The sequence below is a fragment of the Equus quagga genome, chromosome 5, assembly GCF_021613505.1.
Source record: "Equus quagga isolate Etosha38 chromosome 5, UCLA_HA_Equagga_1.0, whole genome shotgun sequence".
Classification (NCBI taxonomy): Eukaryota; Metazoa; Chordata; class Mammalia; order Perissodactyla; family Equidae; genus Equus; species Equus quagga.
In genome coordinates, this window is record NC_060271.1 from 40,354,310 (window position 1) to 40,377,608 (window position 23,299).

General features: G+C 43.1%; 2 protein-coding genes across 6 annotated transcripts in view; one reads left to right on the forward strand and one right to left on the reverse strand.

Annotated features, from left to right (window-relative positions):
* MTOR (mechanistic target of rapamycin kinase) overlaps positions 1 to 23,299 on the forward strand; it is a 119,422-nt gene that overhangs the window by 38,259 nt on the left and 57,864 nt on the right. For all 5 annotated transcript variants that reach the window (XM_046660389.1, XM_046660391.1, XM_046660390.1 and 2 more), the window contains exons 24-28: positions 889 to 981; positions 1,665 to 1,811; positions 5,998 to 6,140; positions 8,719 to 8,881; positions 9,017 to 9,162. In XM_046660389.1, coding sequence (XP_046516345.1) covers positions 889 to 981; positions 1,665 to 1,811; positions 5,998 to 6,140; positions 8,719 to 8,881; positions 9,017 to 9,162 — 692 coding nt within the window. The remainder of the gene's footprint in view (positions 1 to 888; positions 982 to 1,664; positions 1,812 to 5,997; positions 6,141 to 8,718; positions 8,882 to 9,016; positions 9,163 to 23,299) is intronic.
* Positions 17,208 to 23,245, reverse strand: ANGPTL7 (angiopoietin like 7). The gene is made up of 5 exons (XM_046660394.1): positions 22,672 to 23,245; positions 20,146 to 20,246; positions 19,345 to 19,539; positions 18,461 to 18,659; positions 17,208 to 18,227 (listed from the first exon to the last, which is right to left on the reverse strand). The coding sequence occupies exons 1-5, from the start codon at positions 23,039 to 23,041 to the stop codon at positions 18,058 to 18,060; spliced, it is 1,035 nt and encodes a 344-aa protein (XP_046516350.1). The 5' UTR covers positions 23,042 to 23,245; the 3' UTR covers positions 17,208 to 18,057.

A 23,299-nucleotide genomic window follows, 5' to 3' on the forward strand; every position in this document is an offset into this window, starting at 1 on the left:
TTGTCTCATAAGTGTGACGGGAGGGAGTGAAGGGAGATGCTGTTTATTTAGGGTGGACAGGGAAGACCTCTCTGATAAATTGACCTTTGAGCAGAGACCTAAATAAAGTAAAGACCCAAGCCCAGAGAGTGGGATGCAGGCTGAAGCCACTGCATGAATAGCACGTGCAGAGGTGCTAGATGGCAGCATGCTTGGAGTGTTCAAGGAATAGCAGGAGAGCAGTGCGACTTCAGAGGAGGGAGCAAAGGGGGAAGTGCTTGGAAAAGGTCATAGAGATACTGCGGGGCTGAGCTGTGGGTGGTGCTTGAAACTGGTATTGTTGGCCAGTGGTTCTCAAAACGTGATCCCCAGAGCAGCAGTGGCAGTATCTACAGAGATGGGAACTTCTCAGAAATGCAGATTCTCAGGCCTCACCCTGGTCCTACTGAATCAGAAACTCTGGTTGTAGAGCCCAGTGATCTCTGGTTTCATAAGCCCTCCGGGTCACCTGGGTGATGCCCACTGAAATTTGCACACACTGTCTTGAGCCATTGTAAGTCCTATGGCTTTCACTCTGAGCAAGATTAGAAGTCTTTGGAGGATTTTGAGCACAGGAATACCATGATCTGACCTAACAGTTTTAAATGATTACTCTCAGTGCTGTGTGGAAGAATGGACTGAGCTGAGAGTGGAAGCAGAGAGACCATTAAAAGGCTGTTGCAGTAACCCAGGTGGAAGATGATGGGGACTAGGATTATAGCAGGAGGGGGTAAAAAGTGATTCTTCTGAGTATCACAGAGCTAGCCCAAAACTTGGAAGAAATAGCTATAATGTAGTGGTGCTGGTATTCTTTTCTCTGCTTTGCTTTCCAAAGTAATGGTTTCTGATCTCTTCCCTCTCCTGCTATAGTATCAAATTTTCATTCCAATGGTGAATAAAGTCCTGGTGCGACACCGAATCAACCATCAGCGCTATGATGTGCTTATCTGCAGAATTGTCAAGGTGAACTGCACTTCACTTCACTTTCAAAGTCCCTCATTGTCTTTCCTAATTGATATGCTTGTCATCTTAGCTGTGGGAGTATATCTAGCTTTTTAGCTCTGAACTAGGGATTGGAAAACTTTTTCCATAAATATAGTAAATTTTTTCAGCTTTGCAGGCTATGTGGTCTCTGTTGCAACTACTCAGCTCTGCCCCTGCAGCATGAAAGCAGCCATATGCATACATAAACGAGTATGCATGGCTACATTCCAGTAAAGTTTTATTATGGACTCCAGAATATGATTCTCTAATAATTTTCACATGTTACAAAATATTTATCTTCTTTTGATTTTTTTTTCAGACATTTAAAAATGTAAAAACCATTCTTGGCTCTTGGGCCGTATAAAAACAGGCCGCAGGCTCTTTGCCACCCTTGCTTTTCATCCCTTTTATCACTGCTCACAGCTGTTTCATATTTGCCAGTTGCATGCTCTTACTACAAAGTCAGTGCTTGTCAGTGACCAAGAAAGACTGGTCTGCAGTGGGGAATACAGCCCACCCATGATTCATTTTGTCCATATGTGGAGTCATACCTAAATCCTGGCTTTTCCAGAAGATCTGAACTCCTCAAGGTTTAAGGATGTTTTCTAAACTGGGAGTGTCTAGTGGGGTTGTGGGTTTGTTCCATGAATCTCTGGTTGCAGGGATACACCCTTGCTGATGAAGAAGAGGACCCTTTGATTTACCAGCATCGAATGCTGAGGAGTGGCCAAGGGGATGCATTGGCTAGTGGACCAGTAGAAACGGGGCCCATGAAGAAACTGCATGTCAGCACCATCAACCTCCAAAAGGCAGGTCCATCGTTTCCCCGGGGACTTGGAAAGGAGAGCCTTCCTGCTCTTCTATCTTGTTCACAACTTTCAGCTCTTGTGACTTTCAGTTTAAAACCACCAAAAACCAGCCCAAGCATTTTTCTGAAAATTTATATACTATGGACATAGGTCACTTTGTCTTTCTCCAGGTGTCTGAATTGTACGTTTTTTTAGTAGAAGGAAAAGAACAAAGTGTCCTTTTGTGCTGCCTTGCAGCTTTGATAGTAGAACGCTTTGTTGCAAATAACATTCTCATTTTTTATATGAATGGAACACAACCAGTGAGCCCCTAGTTAGCACCTGATGCAGGCTCTTTAAAGCACTTCTTCTCAAAGTTCTCAGACTTGTTTGGCTTACCAACAGCTAGGAACTTGTTAAAATGCTTATTCTGATTCAGGGATTCCAAGATCTGGCCCGGCATTCTCCACTTCTGACAAGCTCCCAGGTGATGCCAATGCTACTGGTCCATGGACACACTTTGTATAGTGAGGCTTTAGGTCCTTGCAGATAAGTACTGAATTCTCTATGCTCACCAAAACCTGGAGTATAACCAGCTTCTCACCATGTATGCCACTGGCCATCCACTTAAATATAGGCAGTTTCCAAGCATATCTAATGGATCTGAGCAGAATAATCATAGTTATGTCACTGATTTTTAAATAAATATACCAGCTTGCTTATGTTCCACATTTTGCTTTAGACTTTAGTGTTTCTGGTGGCTGTAAGAAGCTCCCAGTTAGGATTTCAACGCAGTATTATTCTTCCTTTATTAGCAGCTGACCCAAGGCAGCTGCGCTTCATCTGTAACAGCAGATAAAGGTAAAGAACTGGGCAGGACTGGGTCCCAGCTAACTGGTTCTCTTCTTTTGGCCAAGCCCATAAAGATTTGAACACAGACCTATGTGCGTGTGCTCACACACAGCTTTGGAACACAGGGTCTGTTACTGACGATTCTGCCAGTCATTACCTGCACAGACAGCTGTAAGGTGACCACTACGAGAAATGTTTAATGATTTAAGATGTAAGTTCTCAAATATCCCTGGATCAGGAGTGAAGCTGCTTTCCCTCTGTAGATTTTGTAATTGCTATTCTGAGGCTTTGGGAGGAAGAAAAAGTCATCAGTCACCTGGTATTCCCAAGCAGTTGTTGAGGCCCCCCTGCTGACGCTTCACACTTGAGGGAGGGGTCGGATAAGAAGGCCAGACACACATTTCCACCCAGGTATTTTCAGGCTGCCTAGGTTCAGAATGTCCTTCCAATCAGGCAGCCAGCCACCCTGCTTTAGAGCTTTATTCTATTTTAGGAAATCCCCCAGTAGTCTGATTTGCTCCTAGGAGGTTTTGCTTTCTGCTCGGGACTTGGAAAAATAAGCATAACCTTTGCCAAACAGTGTAAACAAAGAATCTCTAGTTTATCTCACCTGAGAGAATGGATCAAATTCAAAAACCCTAAGCAAAATCCTCCACAGCTAGAGTCTCAGATCCATTTCGTCGAAAAGTAAATTGTGCTTCCACATATTCATGTGATGATAATTAGAGATTGGTATATTTGTCAGTTTTAACCAGCTTTCAGAATAACAGTTGCTACCTCAGTTGCCTTTCTATTGGGTTTGCTAAAAGAGGATTTAAATGGTACAGAAAATGTAAAAACCATTTATAGATACCTCTAGAATGCCTTCCAGGATTTTCAGCAACTTTACCGTCCTGTGATAATCTATTTGGGCTTACCTTCTAAATGGAAAAGCTGGCATCCCGTCAGCATGCACCAGCGTTAGCAGAGGAGGCAGTCAGCAGTGGGTGGGTGGCAGAGGAAACTGGCTAGTGTTTAAACAGTTACTCCATAACCCAGAGAATTGGGAGTTGATTATGTTCTGACTTACAGAGCAGCAGGGAATGGCCCATGTGGGGACTTAGCCTGTTCGATAGATTGTGCAGTTGTCCATTAATCTAACGTTTTTTTGTTTTTTGGGGTTTTTTTTTTAAAGATTTTTAATTTTTTTCCTTTTTCTCCCCAAAGCCCCCCGGCACATAGTTGTATATTCTTAGTTGTGGGTCCTTCTGGTTGTGGCATGTGGGATGCTGCCTCAGCGTGGCTTGATGAGTGCTGGCATGTCCATGCCCAGGATCCAAACTGGCAAAACTCTGGGCCACTGCAGTGGAGCGCACGAACTCAACCTCTCGGCCACGGGGCCAGCCCCAATCTAAGGTTTTTTGAATACCTATTTGCTACCATTTATCAAATGGTAACAACAACAATGATAGCAATAACAACTACCAACATTTGTTGAGTGCTTTCTGTGTGTCAGGCATGGTTGTGAGCACTTTATGTGTATTGACTCATTTAATCTTCACAATAACCCTATGAGTTAGGTGCTGTCGTTAATGTCCCCATTAATACAGATGTGGACATTGAGGTACTGAAAGGATAAGTAATTTGCCCAATGTCAGCTAGTAAAATGGTGGAGCCAGGATTTGACCTAGGTAGTGTGACTCCAGAGCCCAGTCTCTTAACTACTATGCTGAACTGCCTCCACCTTACCCAGGCTCAACCGCACGTCAGAGTGCTATTTCCTTGTATAGCAATGCTTCCTTCTGTGTGTCCACCTCTTAAAAGGCCACGTTCTACAGTGCAGCTATCCAGAGATCCATTGTGTAGGGAGGAAGCCAAAAACCTATGGATAGAAAAGGCCTTGATGTTCCATTTCATTCAACAGAACAAGGTCTAAAAGTCAAGTCTTTGGTATCTAGTGTCACTCTTCCTTCTAGTTCAGGGGTTCTCATTGTGTGGTCAGTGAGAATCCTTCACATAGCTTTTCGTTTTGTCTCTTGCAATATCTCTACTTCGGTTTCTGACATAAAATAATAGTTTATGTAAAATTATTCATTAATAACTCATCAAAGGCCACAGCAAGTCTCCGGTTTCTCCCAGAGAGGTGACGGGTTAAGTCGTTGATGCGTGTCTTTCACTCACTAAGAACTTCTGCTCTTAAGCAGTTTCCTAGTTTAAGGAGGGTCGACGTGTCTGTTCTGCTGGAAATCTTTTAAGAATATATTTAGAAGTTAGGGATTTAGTAGTTAGGAGTAGGCCAGTTGAGAGAGATGTCATTTTGATGATAATTGCAACCACTTTTTGCTCATGTATTCCAGCTAGGCCCTGTAAATGCATTATCCCTAGATGAGGAAGACCAAGGCTCGGAAGCAGCATATAAGTAATTTGCCCAGAGTGCTGTAGCTGCCAAATGGCAGAGCCAAGGTTCCAACCAGGTGTTTCTAACTTCTGAGTAATAGGCACTCATATATGCAGCACTAACTTTGTGCCAAGAATTGTTATAACTCCTTTAAATTTATTAACTTAATTAATCCTTACAACACCTTATGAGGTGGGAACTATTATCCTCATTTTACAATTGAGGAAACTGAGGCACAGAGAAGTTAAGTAACTTGCCCAAGGTCAGCCAGTAAGTTAGATAACTGACATTTGTGCTCAAGCCACTGAGCTCCAGAGTGTGGCTTCTGGTCACTATACTCTCCACCCATCTCCAGAGCCTGAATCTTTCCGTCCATCTCCCCAGCTGCCCCAGGTAGTAACTCTTGATGCCTGAAGAGCTCAGAGTTTTGAGGAGAATTGGGGGAGATAAATCAGAAAGTAAAAATTAAATCTGTTCAGCTCCTCTTGTCTCATTCTACCATAGTGTCGTGTGCTTTGGGCTCACTGCTCACCTGAGTGTAACATGATTCCTGATGGTGTAAACCTGAGCCATTTCCTGCTCCCTGTGTGACTCTTTGCTGTAAGATGAACCAGTGTCCTAATGCAGAGTGCCCAGGGCCCATCACGTATTGCTAGAGGCCATTAGGCTTTGTTGAATGCACTCTGAGTGTGACAGTCCCCATCCATTCTGTGTCTGCAGAGCTCTCTGCTTTGCTGATAGAGTCCAGCACCAATGAGTTGTAAAATAGGCTTTTTCTATATTGTACTATATTCCAGAGGTTTTGCTTTATGGCTTTTAATTAAATATTACTCTTTTATGTTTGTGGTCTGAGGGAGTTTTATCATGAGAGGTATAATTTTATAAATCAAAGAAGTAGAATAATCATTAAATCGATGAGGCTCTTTACAATTGGCCCTTGAAGCTCATGGTTTCCCATTGTAACCTGTGGGATTACAGGCCTGGGGAGCTGCCAGAAGGGTCTCCAAAGATGACTGGCTGGAATGGCTGCGGCGGCTGAGTCTGGAGCTGCTGAAGGACTCCTCATCACCCTCCCTGCGCTCCTGCTGGGCCCTGGCTCAGGCCTACAACCCAATGGCCAGGTATGGTGTGTCAGGGCTCCCTTCTTCCCAGCTTCAGATGGGATCAAGAGGATCAGCACATAAAAAACGTTATATAAGAATTCGTTTTTATTAGCGATAACAGTAAAAAGGCTGGTATTTTTAATTTTGCTAACTTGTCTGAGGAAACAATAAAGAAAAAGGCAAATTGAACAAGCTCATATTACAGGAAAAGCATTCATCTTAATCTCGCTGGTAGATCTTTAGTAGCTTTAGGTCTAGAATTTTAATTTCAAAGTCATTTACAACTATGAAAACAACTATGTAATAGTTTAGTATATCCTGTTTCCAATAATAATGATATTCTGATTATTTATTGCTGTATTACAAATACCCCAAATCTTGCTGGTCTAGAACAACAACAGTCATTTATTTCGCTCATGAATCTGGATTTGGGCAGGACCTGTGGGGACAGCTTGTCTCTGCTCCGCACAGTGTCAGTGGGGGTGTTTGTCCAGGGGCTAAAGGATCTACTTTCAAGAGGGCAAACCAGGGCTGACTATCAACTGGAAATCAGCCCTGGGTAGCGGCCTCAGTTCCTTTCCACGTGGATCACTCTATGGGTTGCTTGTGCTTCCTCACAGAATATTGGCTAGGTTCAAGAGTGAGTGTCCCCAAGGGAATGAGGCAGAAGTGCATGGTATTTATATGACCCAGCCTTGAAAGTCACATCGTGTCACTTCTGCCACACTGTTGTTCAAGGCAGTCACAAAGGCCCACTTAAGTTCAAAGGGAGGAGAGTTGGATACCACCTCTTGATAGGGGAGTAGCAAGATTCTAGAAGATACACATGGAACAGGAGATGCTGTTGTAGCCATCTTTGGAAAACAGAATTTGCCATAAAAAATACTGTTGTAAATAGTACATCTTAGCCATTAAAAATTTGGTTTTTAAAAAGTTTTAATGCATGTAAAAGATTTACATATAATGTAAATGAATAAAATGGAATACAAAATAGCATAAATGTATGATTTCAACTATTAAAAATATATATACACAGGAAAAAGATTAGAAAGTAATAGCAACAGTGATTATCTCTAAGTAGGAAGTTTTAAAGAGTGATTATTTCCTTCTTTATTTTCTAAGTTTTTCTGCAATGGACAATTATTTATAATGAGGCATAAAGTGGTGATTTAATTAACAAGCAATCCTTCTCGTTAGCAAGAAACAAAAACAATGCATTTCATTTCACTTTCATCAGCACAGCTGGTTTGCTGTTTGGAGTGTATTTAGCAGGAGAATGATGGTCCCTGAGACTGTCGCTTTGACACCATGATTTGGTTCATGTAATTTCAAGTATTTTTTAATGCTTTAAAGATAGTTCCCAGGATTTCCCTGTTTCCATAGTGTGCAGATTTCATGTGCTCAACTGATATAGAGTACCTCTCTTCTGCTCCATGTCACTTCTAAGCACAGTGTCATCCACAAGAGGCTTGTGATAAATATATATATATGCATTTATCCCCTTAGTGCCAAATATGTTCATTTGGGATCCAATGTGGCCTCGGACCTACATCAGAAAGCTTATTTCTTAATTTATATAGAACTTCTTTTGGTCTTCATGTTATCCTCTGAATTTCAAATTTAATTTTTTCCATCGGATTGCAAAATTATATACATTGGTCTAACTTAACCTTTTTAATGTGTAACAAAACGTATACATGGGGGCTTCAAATGCTAAACCCATACATCATATGCATATTCTGTAGTTTCCAACTCCCCTCCCCTGACATTCACCAAAAAAGAGAGGGTAGGATTAAAGTTTAGATATCAGGAGTAGCATGTCCATCCATGTGGTGCTGCAGTGATTTAAAACAGCTGTAGTAATCTTAGAAATGGCCCCTCTGGTTCCAGGTCTTTGTAAGGCTCCAGCTGTTAGCGATTGGCTTAGAGAATCTTAGGACTTATGGATTTGGGGTCTATTTTCTAATGCTTCTGGTTTCTTAAGTTCTGTGTCATTTTGTTTATGACCATCCAACTAAGGGTTCTGGTTATCATTTGAAAAGCAATAGCAGATGATGCCTTTGCCACTTCTGATCTTGGGAATTTGGACATTGCCTAAGAAGCATCCCAAGAATCATTTGAAGATTATTATTTTCTGAATCCGTTAATGCCAACTTCTATGTTGGAAATCCCCTTTCTGTTCATCCCCTCCAATGAAGAGAAGTGATGCAAAACTGCCATGAAATGTGCCTATGGAGACAAGTTACTTTTCTTTGTTCTCCTCCCACCCCCACACACAGTTCTCTGTATATCAGTGTCTATACCTGCTGTAAAATACAATAGTCACTAGCCACATATGATTATTTTAATTAAAATTAAATAAAATTCTGTTTCTCAGTCAACTTACCCACAATTCAAGTGCTCAATGGCCAGTGGCTACCATATTGAACAGGGAAGATATAGACCATTTCCAGCCAGTTCTGTTGGATAACACTGGTCTATATGTATAACCAAAATCAATAATGCCAGAAGTAGATTGGTAGATGTGACTTTGTGGCACCAGGCAGAAGCATGAGAGGCATTTCCAATATCTTTTTCCACTCCTCTCTGCCCTCAGGGATCTCTTCAATGCTGCATTTGTGTCCTGCTGGTCTGAACTGAATGAAGACCAGCAGGATGAACTCATTAGAAGCATTGAGTTGGCCCTCACTTCACAGGACATTGCTGAAGTCACACAAACGCTCTTAAACTTGGCTGAATTCATGGAACACAGTGACAAGGTGAGACTTTTCCCCATTGTCCAGTTGGAGCCTGACAGGGAACCATGGGTGGTGGGGAGAAGCAGCCACTCAGCCTGCTCTTGTTTGTGCCCCATCTGCCATTTTCCTATGCTGTGGGGTTCTGCTCTCCTCTAGGGCCCCCTGCCATTGAGAGACGACAATGGCATCGTCCTGCTGGGTGAGAGGGCTGCCAAGTGCCGAGCATATGCCAAAGCACTACACTACAAAGAACTGGAGTTCCAGAAAGGTCCAACCCCCGCCATCCTAGAATCTCTCATCAGGTAGGCTATAAACCCTTTTTAATTGCTGCCTTCACCAAAAATGACCTCTCTTCTCCCACTGCCTGGTGCCCATTCACTGGAGTCACTTGGAGACTTCTGCTCTGTGAAATCTGCCATAGGGTCTAGCCAACACATTTAAATGAGATGTGGTTGCAGATGGCTCTCCCCAGTATTCGTGCCATAATTGTCATTTCTGTTGACCCTTAGCACATGAGCTCCTGTTGTTTTCCAACCTGTGCTTGCTTGTCCCAGTGAAATCAGTCTAGAGGCAATTTTGTGGCAATAACAGCCTAGGAAACACAGAGTTTATGTCTGGGTTAGATAGCACTCTCTGGAACAGGAGTAGGAAGTAACTGGTTCCTGTGCCTCAAAGGCCACCCAAAGGCAGGGTGGGGTTTTATTGATAAATATCTTGGTGCCTGAGTCTTCCTCCTCCGGAGTTCTAGGAATATAAAAGGCAGAGCGAAGTCTGAGATTCATTGGTGTTTTCTCCTGATTTGGTTATGTTCTCTCCTCTCATAAGATGGTTTTGAGTCTTCTGGGTATAGAAAAAATAGGTTGTTTAATAAATTTTCTGGTGTTATGAAATTATAAGCAGCCTGAAATATTAGCTCCTGTTCCTGAAGAACTGTTCACTTCCCCTAATGATTATCAGAGAATATTAACTCTGGGATCTAATTATCTTCATGTAAGTGCTAATGTGTCGATTATTTCGCTACAGATAGTTTAGGGAAAAATCACCTGGTTAATAAATCCCTCCTTTGTGGCTGAAGCAGCTGTGTATGGAGTGTTCTTCACTTGAGAGGATAATCAAGTAGCCATGTTCTCTGATAGCTCTGCTTTAGAGTAAATGCTAAAAAGTGTTCCTTTAAACACTTTAAAAAGTGACCAAGAAGATAGAAGTAGAATCATGTTTTTTCCCAAATTGGACTCCGAGAGAATGTTGATTTCTAAAATACCACAGAGGAACTGTTACAAACATGCCATCCTATGGCATAGGCTTCAGTTTCAAGTTAGGCACCGAGAATGTGAAAACCTGTGTTTTCTTCTTCCCATCCATCCATTCATGCTTAGTGAGTATAATAACTTCAATGTCAAATAACTAGTTTTGCACATTAACTTCCTTGCTATCCTTTTTCTCTTTGATGCCTCCCTGACACCTTCCTTATCCTACCCTAGGTTTTTCTCTATATTTGACACAATCATAGAAGCATTAATGTTTATACAGATTTATAGTAGAAAGACATAGTCAGAGCCCTGGAAAAGTGTTTAAGAAGGTCGTTTAACTTCGTAAGCCAATATAATTGAAAATAAGTCCTCAGAATTTCCTGCAGATTGATCTTGATTTTAAGAAAACAAACAAGTAAAAACCTCTGTTTCCAGGTAAAGCCGCGGCTCTAAGCTCTGGTTTTTTCCCAGCCTGATTCAGCTCAGCTTGCAGTTTTGCCTCTTTTCAGTTGGTCTCCCAGATCTTCCCACTACGCTTCTTTTTTGTTTCCATTTACAGCTTTTCCTACTGATTTCATAAAACTGCTTCTTCTAAGCACCATTACGATGTTCTGCCATCACTTTCACTGAAGAAAGTTTTAGGAAACAACCTTAGGCAAAGCTGCTATTAATGCTCTCAGCACTCCCTCAGCCCTCTGGATGAGCCTCATGGAAACTCCTCCTGGAGTGAGAGCACTGGGAGTTGTACGTCCCTGAGCCACTACTTTGGTTCAGGGGTGGGGACATTGCTCTTCAGTGATAGATTGAATTCCCTTCATCACAGTAGCTGCTGGAGAGCTTGCAGCTCAATTCCTGGCCCACCTCTAACAGGTTACAGGCATCTTTCCTGTTTTGTCTATTGCCCTCTCCCACTTCAACTTTATTTTGTTTTTCCTACTCTTACTTTCCCTTCACCATTTGTCCACTTTTGTAAAGCTTACTCTAGTATAAACGTTTGAGTCAATTGCCTTAAATTGTCTTTGAAAAAATCAGGTTAACCATACACAAAAACATCTTTGCACAGCTCTTTCTTAGTTTTTGTTTTAAAGAGCTGTGCTGTGCTAACAATATTGTTCTCTTGCTGCCAGATCAATCTGTCAGTCTTCCTACCTGTTGACGTTTTTACCTGTCTGCTCTAGGACAAGTTAAATCCCGTGTGTAATCCCCAAACCAAGGCTAACATGGAGACACGATAAACTACCCCCATCTCCTCAAAGCTCCTGTATTTCAGTAATTATAATGGCTTCTTAAGGGAACAGTGGATTAAATGGGTATTGGATTACTTGGAAACACACACATATAGACACAGCTTTTACTTCGGCAGCCCATAGCATTAGGGTAAGGTCTGGTGGCCTACTGACTTGGACTGTTCAGGCTGCTGTAACAAATTACCACAGACTGGGTGACTTAAACAACAGACACTTCTCACAGTTCTGGAGGCTGGAAAGTCCCAGATCAGGGTGCCAGCATGGTTGGGTTCTGATGAGGACCCTCTTCCAGCTTGCCAGATTGCCAGCTTCTCCCTGTGTGCTCACATGGTGGAAAGCAGAGGACAAGTTCTCTGGGTCTCTTTTATAAGGGCCCTAATCCCATTCATGAGGGCTCTACTCTCATGGTGTAAACACCTCCAAAAGGCCCCACTTCCAAATACCATCACGTTGGGGATTAGCCTTCAACATAGGAATTTTGGGAGGACACAAACATTTGATCCATAGCATTCCCCCTCTGGCCCTCCAAAATTCATGTCCTTGCATGCAGAATACATTCATTCCATCCCAACAGCCCCCAAAGTCTTCACTCATTCCAGGAGCAACTCTGAAGTCTCATCTAAATATCGTCTAAATCAGGTATGGTTGAGACTCTAGGTACGATTCATCCTGAGGCAAAATTTGTCTCCAGCTGTGAACCTATGAAACTAAACAAGTTATGTGCTTCCAAAATACAGTGATGGGACAGGAATAGGATAGACATCCCCACTCCAAAAGGGAGAAATAGGAAAGAAGGATGTGGTGACAGGCCCAAGCAAGTCCAAAACGAAGCAAGGCAAACTTGATGAGATCTCAAGACTTGAAAGTAATCCCATTTGGGTGGATCCTCTGCCCTCCAAGCCCACTCGGGTGACAGTGTGCCTTCTGGACCCACTGGGGTGGAGGTCCTGCCCCTGTAGCTTTGTCAGGTAGACAAGGTGACTCCACCCCCACAGCTTTGGGCAGAGTTCATCTGGCCTGTTAAAAACAAGGCAGTGATCCCCTTTTTTGAGAACAAGGAGGCAGCCCTGATGATCTCTAAATCGCCTTTCGGATAGTTTTTCCCTTGTCTTGAAGAATAGTGCATTTTCACCTGAATATTTCTATAGTCCTGTCCTGTAAAATCCAAGAATTCCAAAAGCCTGCCTTCCTTGCTTCCTGTCTCTTTGCTGTTCAGTTCAACCTGGTAGTTTTCCTGCTAGAGTAGCTGATTAGGTCCATGGTTCACACCCATACTAATCTCCTTATCAAAGCATTGCATGGCTATATCCTTAGCGGTCTCTTCCAAACACACTTTCTCATTTTTTACAATATGCATAGGCTGAGAATCTTCCAAAATCTTTAAGTTCTAGTACCTTTCTGCTTAATAATTCCATCTTCAAGTCATTTATCTCTTCTCACATTTTACTATAAGCAATTAGGAGGAACCAAGCTACTCCTTCAACACTGCTTAGAAATCCTCTCAGCTAAATATCCAGTTTCATCACTAACAAGTTCTACCTTTCACAAAACACTATAAAATGAACGGTTCAGCAAATTTTTTGCCATTTTATAACAAGGTTTGCCTTTTCTCTATTATCCAATAACACATTCCTCATTTCCATCTGAGACCTCATCAGAATGGCTTTTATCATCCGTATACCTACTCACATTCTGTTCATGATTACTTAGGTGTTCTCTAAGAAGACAGAAGCTTTCTCTCCAGCTCTCTTCTTTTCTTTCTGAGTTCTCACTAGAATTGCCTTTGAAAATCCCTTCATGGCAATCTAGGCTTTTTCTAGCACGCACCTCAAAACTCTTCCAGCCTCCACCCATTACTCAATTCCAAAGCCACTTCCACATTTTTGGGTGTTTGTTACAGCAGTACCCCACATCTCAGTACCTATTTCCTGTTCTAGTCCATTCGGGCTGCTATAACAAAATACCATAGACTGGGTGGCTTAAAGAGCAAACATTGATTTCTCACAGTTCTGGAGGCTGGGAAGTCCAGGATCAGGGAGCAGCATGGCTGGGTTCTGGTGAGGGCTCTCTTCCAGGTTGTCAGATTGCCAGCTTCTCCCGGTGTGCTCACATGGTGGAAAGCAGAGAACAAACTCTCGGTCTCTTTTATAAGGGCCCTAATCCCATTCATGAGGACTCCACTCTCATGGTGCAAACACCTCCCAAAGGCTCCACTTGCAGACACCATCACACTAGGGTTAGGCTTCAGCATAGGAATTTGAGGGGGACACACACATTCCATCTGTAGCACCTGCTCTTCCTTCTCACCCCAAGTAAAAGAGAGCTCAAAGTTGGGTGCTTGCACTGCCCAGTCCCTGACAAGTAATCCCATTTTTTTTTCTTTTTTTTTATTGAGGTAAGATTGGTTTATAACATTATTTAAATTTCAGGTGTACATCATTATATTTCTTTTTTTAATTTTTTATTTTATTTATCTATTTATCTTTGCTAAGAAAGATTTGCCCTGAGCTAACATCTGTGCCAATCTTTTTTTTTAAATTTTTTTTTAAGATTTTATTTTTCCTTTTTCTCCCCAAAGCCCCCTGGTACATAGTTGTGTTTTTAGTTGTGGGTCTTTCTAGTTGTGGCTTGTGGGATGCCACCTCAGCATGGCTTGATGAGCGGTGCCATGTCCGCGCCCAGGATTTGAATGGGTGAAACCCTGGGTCATCGTAGCGGAGCGCACGAACTTAACTACTCGGCCATGGGGCTGGCCCCTGTGCCAGTCTTCAAAGCACTGAACTTCACCACTAGGCCTCGAGGCCAACCCTCTTTTTTTAATTTTTTAATTGTGGTAACATTGGTTTATAACATTATATAAATTTGGGGTATATGTCATTATATTTCAATTTCTGTGTAAAAGTAACCCCATTTTTAAAAAAATTTTCTGATTGAGACATCTGCAGAAGTAAAACTAAAAACAGGGCCAGTGCTTATGGGTGGACATGCAGCTCTAACAACTGGCTATCAGGCCTGTTCTTTTTCATACTTTTCATACCTTTTTCTCTCACAGATCTTAGAGGATGTGGTCAGAGCAAAATGTTCTTTATCTTTAGGAGTGACACTGAGCTCTCCTTTTGGTTCCTGGTGGTTCTGTCTTCTTTAAGGTCAGAGACTCTGCTGTACTCATCTCTGAATCCTTGGTATCCATCGTCAACCTGCACCAGAAGAGGTGCTTTAAAAATGGTAGTTATGGTCAGACTTTGCACCACTGCAGGTGAAGTGGCTGGGATAGTCTCTGTGTTCTTTAACAACTGCTCTCCCTTCCCCTCTGCCGCTCTCTCTCAGAAGTTTTCTCAGAAGGGTGAACTCAACCACAAAGGCTGACTTGGAGCCTCAGTTTTTTGTTTTTGGGGTTTTTTTATGGTAACATTTTTTTTTTGAACATTAACCTGTCACAAAAAGTTGATATTTCAGTTTCTCAGTTGTGTTTATAAAAAATATGAGTAAATTTCAGCAACTATAGGTTTTGATTAGTACAATATAGATGCTTTCCCCCCAACTTTATTGAGCTATAATTGATGACTATAATTGTATATATATAGACAATGTGATGATTTGATATACATTATGGAATGATTACCAAGATCAGGATAATGAACACATTTATCACCTCACATAGTTAACTCTTTTTTGTGGGTATGGTGAGAATGCTTAATTAAGATCTACTCTTAGCAAATTTCAAATATATAATACTGTATTATTAACTATAGTCACCATGCTGTACGTTAGATCTTCAGAACTTATTCATCTTCTGACTGAAAGTTTGTGCCCTTTGACCTGCATCTCTCCATTTCCCCATTCCCCCATCCCTTGACAACCACCGTTCTCTTCTGTTTCTGTGAAATCAACTTTTCTTTTTTTAAGATTTCAAATATGTAATACCATATATTATTTGTTTTCCTGTCTTATTTCACTTAGCATAGTGCCCTCCAGATTCATTGATGTTATCAGAAATGGCAGAATTTTCTTCTTTTTATGGCAGAATCATATTCCATTGTGTGTGTGTATATCACATTTTCTTTCTGCATTCATCTGTCAGAGGACATTGAGGTTGCTTCCGTATCTTAGCTATTATGAATAATGCTGCAATGAACGTGAGAGTGCAGATCTCTCTTTGAGATGGTGATTTCATTTCCTTGGGATGTGTACCCAGAAGTGGGATTGCTGGCCCATATGGTAGTGCTATTTTTAATTGCTTGAGGAACTTCCATACTGTTTTCCATAGTGGCTGTACCAGTTTACATTCCCACCAATAGTGTACAAGGGTTCCCTTTTGTCCACATCCTCACCAACACTTACTATCTCTTGCCTTTTTGATAATACCTGTCCTACCAGGTGTGAGGTGATATCTCATTGTGGTTTTGATTTGCATTTCCCTGATGATTAGTGATTTTGAACACCTTTTCATGTACCTATTGGCCATTTGAATGTCTTCTTTAGAAAAGTGTCTATTCAGATTCTTTGCCCATTTTTAAATTGGATTATTTGCTATTGAGTTGTATGAGTTCTTTATTTATTTTGGATGTTAATACCCCTTATGAGGGGTTCTGGTTTGCAAATATTTTCTCCTTTCTGTAGATTGCCTTTTCAGTTTATTGATTGAAACAATTTCTTATACTGTGCAGAAGCTTTTTAGTTTGAGGTAGTCCCACTTGTTTATTCTAGCTTTTGTTGCCTAGAGCCTCAGTTTTTTTTAGTTAGGGGGTGTATAGTAGATGAGAGAGAGAATTTTTAGCTGCTTCTGCCATAGGCATCTTACGTTCTTCCTCCTCTTCATCTCCTTTTAACCCCCTGATCTTTTTTATTTTTTTGAGGAAGATTAGCCCTGAGCTAACATCTGCCACCAATCCTCCTCTTTTTGCTGGGGAAGACTGGCCCTGAGCTAACATCCATGCCCATCTTCCTCTATTTTATGTGGGACGCCTGCCACAGCATGGCTTGCCAAGCGGTGCCATGTCCGCACCCAGGATCTGAACTGGCGAACCCTAGGCCACCGAAGTGGAATGTGCAAACTTACCCACTGTGCCACCGGGCTGCCCACCGCCCCCCACCCCCCACCACCGATCTTTTTATCCTCTCTTTCCTAGCAGTATTGTGCTGGCTGCCAGGGATCTCAGATTCCCCTTCCTGCCTGTCCCATGGGATGCCTTCCTACAGTGTACTTCTCTGCTCACTTATTTCTTTGAAAATCCCCGAGATTCTTGTTTTTAAGGTTAAGTTCCCAAGAATCAAAGGACTGTAGGTACAGTAGAAAATACTGAGTAAGAATAATGGCCTACCTTATACTGACTGGTTCGAGGGAATGGTTCTTTTTGGCAAGGAAAAATGCCTTCCTAAAGGTCAAGATTATTTGACATCTGTTATGGCTAAAGATATTTTCCCTCTTCATATGTATTAGTTTGTTCAAGTAGAAAGTAAGAGTGTTGGTTTGCAGAGTGTTTTGAAGCCAGTGGTGGCGTTGGCCTCTGTCGGGGTTAGGTAGGTGTGCCAGAATCTGACCTTTTAGCAGTGGCTGCTGCCCTTTTTGTCCCTCGCTTTTTCATTTTTGGCTTCCTGCTCCTCCCTTGGTTTCCCTGAAGACTGCACCAAACTCAGAGTCTTTGTCACTGCTCACCCTCTGATTTTTCAGTTCCACTTTTTACCATGCTCTAAATGGTAATGGTAATCATTTAAAAACAAACACATTTTAAAGGAGTTTATTGTAGAAGGAAAAAGAAACTTTGAACGTTTAAAACAAACTACAATATTTTATTTTTACAAAGGAAAATACTTATACACAGCATGAACTATTAACCGTAGTGTCATCTACCTTCATTTTTCAGCCATTTTTTTATAGATAAAAGAGGAAGCTCTTTGAGCCCTTTTCTTACAGAGTAAATAGAAAATAGAATAGATACAGCTATATTGAGTGTGACTATTTTAAGGCAGTTTTGTGCAAGCATCCACAAGGGACTTATCCCCACCTGCTGCTGGAGCTCCCAGCTGCCACTAGACCCACTTTAGTGTACCTGATTGAGGCCGAGCAGGGAAGGTGCTCAGAAGACACTTGGAAGGCCCACTGCCCTGCGCTTTCCTCCAAGCGGGTCCAGCCTGGGTCGGCTCACTTCCAGCAGAACAGTTCTTGTCATTTTAAAAACAACATATAGACTGAAGGTAAAAATAGAACTGAAGATTTAAAAATAGAAACTCCTCTCCTGCACCACCCTCTTCACTCCTTTCTCTCACACCCGAGACCCCTCCCGGAGGATCAAAATAGAATGGTTGTTTTTAGCAAAGGGATTTGTTTTCTGCCCTCACGTAACCTAGGCCTTAGAGTAAATGGATCAAGTGGTCTCACGATTATTATTCTTTCACAGAAAAATTATGTGGAAAAGAGAAGCCACTGCTATGTCAGGGGTCACAGGTGAGAACCCACTCAGGCCAGCCCTCTGAGAAGTATGTGCCAGGACCCAATGTGTTCAAATACTTCATCCCATTTACTGTAACATCCTTGGTACATATAATTTTATTGTGCACCTCAGAGACTTACTCTCTCAGTGGAGGTTATAGGCCATTTTCTATCCCCACCCTTTCTATGCTCTCTTCCTCTCCTTCCGCACCCTTGCCTAGCCTCGATTTGTCTCCATTTCTACTGCCCTGCTCCACAGCAGGTCTCTCTTTAGGGCTTGAAGTCTTCTGGGCGGATTTTCATCTCCACCCGTTTGAGGGAGTAGCTGGACCCATGCCAGCCATACCAGGTGATGCCATCCAGGTGCTTGTTGTGCTCACCAAGGCGGTAGTAAACCCCGTTGAGGTTGGAATCTGTGCAGCAGTTGTACCAGTATCCACCTGGCACAGGAAACAGTACTAGTAAGCTGAGTATGTCCTCCCCTGGGAAATAGCTAAGAGATTAGACTTCGGGATTTGTCAAGTGTTTTTGAACAGTAGCTAAGCAATTAGAGCCCATATCAAAAAGAAATACCAAAGCCAGAATACCAGCTATGCAGTTATAAATTCACTCTTTCTCCTCAAGTGGGAATGTGGGCTTACCCCTGAGCTTGACCCCAGCCCCCTAATCTTACCTTTGCGGAGCTGTGCGCACTTATCTAAGCAGTTGTCATTGTCCTTGTCCTTGGTGCTGAAGGCTGTGTTGTTATGATAGATGAGGGCATCGTTCTCCACATTGCCACTGTAGTTCCCCAGGAAGAGGCGATAGCTGTTCAGTTCATTGCCCAAAACAAAGTGGCTGTACTCTGCGTAGCGCAGGTTGCCCTCCCAGTCCTGTCGGGAAGGAGGCAGAGCCTAGAAAAACTGCAGCAGGATTTTGTCTCATACTATCCTGCACCTCTTCTCTCTCTCCAGCCCACAGCCATACATCTTTTTTCTGCTGGGAATTTAGTAAGGCTCTATTCCTTGTTTACCACACTACCCTTGGAAAACAGGTCCCAGATCAGACTTCTCTCCTGACCCACCATATGGCCTTGGTTAGTCTCTCTTTCTGTATCTCTTCATGTCCTTGTCTGTAAGGTGTGGATGTGTGTTTTTGCTGTATCCCACTCAGAGATGTCATGATGAAGTAGTTTGTCGTACTCAAATGAAGTAGTTTGAGAATATGGTGCTGCTTCAAGGCCTTTGATGAGAGTTGCCAACCAATGTCAATAAAGTTTGCACATAGAGGACTTTGTACCCCAGGCCAGAGCAGGGACCACAGTGTTTCAGCCCAGATGGCTGTTGGGTTAGTCTGCTCTGGCCTGAGTCCAGCCTCTTTCTTTGCACCTACAGCCTCACGTTTATGAAAAATAGGAAAAAACCTATACTTTCTTGACTGTACTGCAACCTGCAGGAAAACCATCATAATAAATATACAAGCCTATCGTGAATCAGAACAGGAATAGTGCCTCCAGAATTGTGCGCAGCTGGGTGTGGCAGCCTGATCCAGTACCAGGGACCCAGGCCTTGTGCTCACCTCCATCTCCACACGTAGCCGGGTTGGCCGTCTGGAAAGCCGGTGGATGTGTTCATTCCCCAGCCAGAAATCCCCACGGATGCTGCCAAAGCCCTGCTTGTACTGCTTCCAGTCCCGGTAGAAGGAGACAAGGCCACTCTTTCGTCTCTGAATGGTAGTCCAGCCACCGCCTGACGTCTCCATGTCACAGAATACCTGGAGCAGGGAGGGTGCTCTGGTCAGGGACCCGAAGAGACAGGCAGCAGGAGTGTGAGGGTGGGCCTCCCTACGTTTCTCCCCTCCCCGCAGAGCCAATGGAAGTGTGCACTGCCACAGTCACACTGGCTCAGGCGGCAGTGATTCCACTCCAGTGCTGCTGCAAGCCGGGGCAGCGGGGTGGTTTGCTGAGAAAGAACTCTCAAAAAATGAGGATGGGGTCAAGTGTACATATAGTTGAGAGGAAACAAAATCCAGATACTTCTGATATACTCTCTACATGTTCTCTTTTTCTCCTCCCCCAAAGAATAAGTGCTCTAGGACATGGCACGAGATTTCAACTAGTTAGGTGGTGGTTATGGAATTATCTAATCTAGGTTAGAAGGTTTGGTATTTGGTTGAAAATTATTCGAAGGGGCAAAACAGATGCCTACATGTTTTTCCCCGATAAGTTGAGTGTTTGGATAGCTCTCTGGTGTTTGGAGTGTTTGTTTCTCTGTCTTGAGTTTTTCTTTCTTTAGTCTGTGAGGAGCCCTGTCGTCCCCAGCCCTTTGAGGGGTAGAGGACAGATGGTAGAACATGGGCAGTGGGCTGTAAAGACCTTACCTCCAGCTCGGGGCTGCCCAGGAAGTCATCAGGAGGAAGCTTGTACACTCCAGAGATGCGGTAGTTCTTCTGGTAGAGGGATGAGCAGTCATAGATGGCATCTACAAAAGGAGCAAACCACAGGGATGAGCATCCAAACCCAGGGCTCTGTGGCAAGCACGCATTCCTGCTATATCTAAATTGAAAGTTAAAAAACTGAGACTTCATTTCTACCACAAAATTCACATGAGTTTTCATTAGTAGGCAGTGTCTGGATTTGGGAGAGTTGGGCATTGAGAGACCAAGAGGGGATGTATTTTGGCTCCCCTGGTGGTGAGGCTGGGAGATGGGGAAGCCCTTCACCTGGATAGCATCAATAGGTCAATCAACAGGTGGTTTCAGGTCAACTCTGAAGTAAACTATCCTGCTGTAGTTCTAGGCCATGAATTCTGGAAACATTACTGTGTATGAGGGCCACATAACAGATGTTCCTGTTTAATAAATTCACCTTCTAGGACAGCCAGCCTCTATTACCAGAAAAGTCATGAGTATCTCATAGTGTCCGGTTTTGTTGTTGTTTCTTGGCTTATTTCTTTGTTTTTGTCGTCTTTAAGAGGTCGTAGCTACTGCCTGCCTGCCAGGACCCTAATTAAGGGAGATAGATTTTATAGTGTTTCCCCCTTAGCCTAACACTGCTTGATTCTCACATGAAAATGCAAACACCTTGAGGAGCCCTTGGAGGCCTTGCCCTGGCAGTGTTAGTAAAACAAGGAGATGAGAGCATTGGACAGGCTGGGTTTCACTCTGGGGTTGATTTAAAGCTTCCTCAGCTGCCCTGGGGTCTACTGCTTTATGCCTGATTTTGTCTCCCTGTTCTAAATATCGAAGAGCATTGTGGAAGAGACAGCCTTTCCTGCTAGGATTCAGAGAGTGGGAACTCTCACTGTCCAGAAGGCCCTTCTTGCTCTCTGTGTCTTTGGATTCTTTTCCTGGTGACCACCTCACTGGGCCTTTCAGAGGAGAGCACACAGATGGCAGATGGTGGCACTTCCTCCTGAGAATTGTCCCAGCACATTGGAGGAGGGGACAGGGGGGATGCCAGCCTTTGCCATCAGAGTTCTTCATTTCCTATTACTGATGAAAGCATCAACTTACTGCTTTCTCCAAGTGGCTACCTGCTTAGAGTATAAAGGTGACTCAGCACCTGGTGAAAGAGAAGAAAGATAAGGAATGATGTCCTGGGCAAGAAGAGTAAGAGGCCTGGCAGGAGAGCTGCATTTGACCCCCAAGAAACTCCCTGCTAGGAGGTGAGAAAACCCCGTTTGAGGCCTAGGAAGTGGTGCCGTCGGATTCCTCAGTCAGGCCTGGTCTTCCTTGTGTCTGGTTTCATCTCACAGACCAAATTAGGACTCGCCTGCCTGGAAAGTGGCCTAAGAATACCTTTCAGCCCCAAACTGAGGGTCAGGAAGTACAGGCTTAGAAAGTGACTTACACACGTTGCCTTAGGTAACGGAATAGTCAAGCTTATTTCCTTGTAGAACTTTTTCTTCATTTGAACTGAGGGTTATCACTGACTTAATTTGTTCTTCTTGACTTGCTTTATAATGTGACTGAAAGTTTTTCTATCAGCAAGAAACGACATATCTATGGGATAGGCTCCTTACAACTAATAATTTCCCGATAACTTCAGAAAACCAAATTTGTCTCTCAACAATACATTCATGTTGGGCCGTCTGAGCCAGGCTAACCAGAAACTGAAAGTTATTTTGCACAAGAAAACGCTAAATATGTCTTATTTTGGCCTACTGAAAATCCAAATTTCAGCATTGCATTTTCTTATTTCCTGTAGTATTTGGGAGAATTGTATCTGAGATCATGGGAAAAAAATAGAAATATGGGAATTGAGGACCCACAGGAGCCTCTCCTTTCCTGAACACAAAGGAATTCTTAGAATGGCTCTGAGCAGTGTCTGTACACTCAATTCTCAGCCAGTGAGAAGAGAGAGGTTTGCAGAGAGAGGATACAAATTTTCATTCATGCCCATTCCACTAAATCTTAGAGACATGAGACAATTGTTTTTGGCAAAACTTTTGCTTCCAGAGCAACAGGGGTTATGTTTTTGGTGTTTGTTCCTGCTTCCTTAGGAATGAGGGTACAGCTTGTCAGCTCTCGGTTAGGAAGTGGACCAATCAGGAGACTTGAACCATGTTTCTAAGACTTGCTGTGTGACTTTGGACAAAGCACACAATCTCTCTGTGCTCTAGGAAGGTAATTCATTCTTTCAATATGCTGAAACATTGTGTGAATAAGAGATCTATGAAGGTACTGGGTGAGTTTACAGAACATTAGAAATCAAAAGAAATACCCTGTAAGCCTTTACTAAAGAGAAAATAGAGCCAGTGACATGTACCCAAAAAAGTATACCCCAAAAGAACCAGCAGTAATCATTCTGGCAGCCAAGTTATATAGAAGCAATGCTATAGATGAGAGAGGCTCGGCTCTTTGAGGGGGAAGGTGGTGAGTAGTGTGAGGACGTGTTCTCCTTACCTGCCGAGGTCTGAGTGACAGTCTGCGCTGCCTGCAGCTGCATAATGTCAATCTGGTTGTTCATTTCGGAGTACTTGCTCTCGGCATCTGTGAGCCTTGACTCCATGCGCTTGGTGTTGCTCTCTAGTTCCATCACCTGCATGACCACGCTGACCCAGTCCCTCTCCTGCTTCTTGCTCAGCTCATTCAGCAGACTGCTTAGGTTGGCAATTTGGGCCTTGAGCTCCTTCACCTCCTCACAGCAGGCAGCCACTTTGAGTTGTGCAGGTGTCTTGAGCTTAGGGGGCTTCTGGGGCCACACCGGGTGGCTGACAAAAGCCACGACAAAAATGCAAAGCCAGGTCACAGGTGAGAGAATCTTTTTCAGCATCTTCCCTGGGCCTGGGTGAGGAAGGGTCTTCCTTTGGGGGAATCTGGATATGCCTAGCTAAGGTTTGCAGAGCTGCAGCAATTACAGCCTTACCCTTTCACTCTTGATGGGCTTCCCACTTTGTTGTTTTCTCTCTTGCCTTGCTCTTTGCTAGACTTTCTCAAAGCTTGAGTTTCTGAAAGCGCAGCTTAATTGGGTATCCTATAGCTGTCCTTCCTAAGCCTGAATGCTCTACAAAGTCAGCATCTTAAATATTGT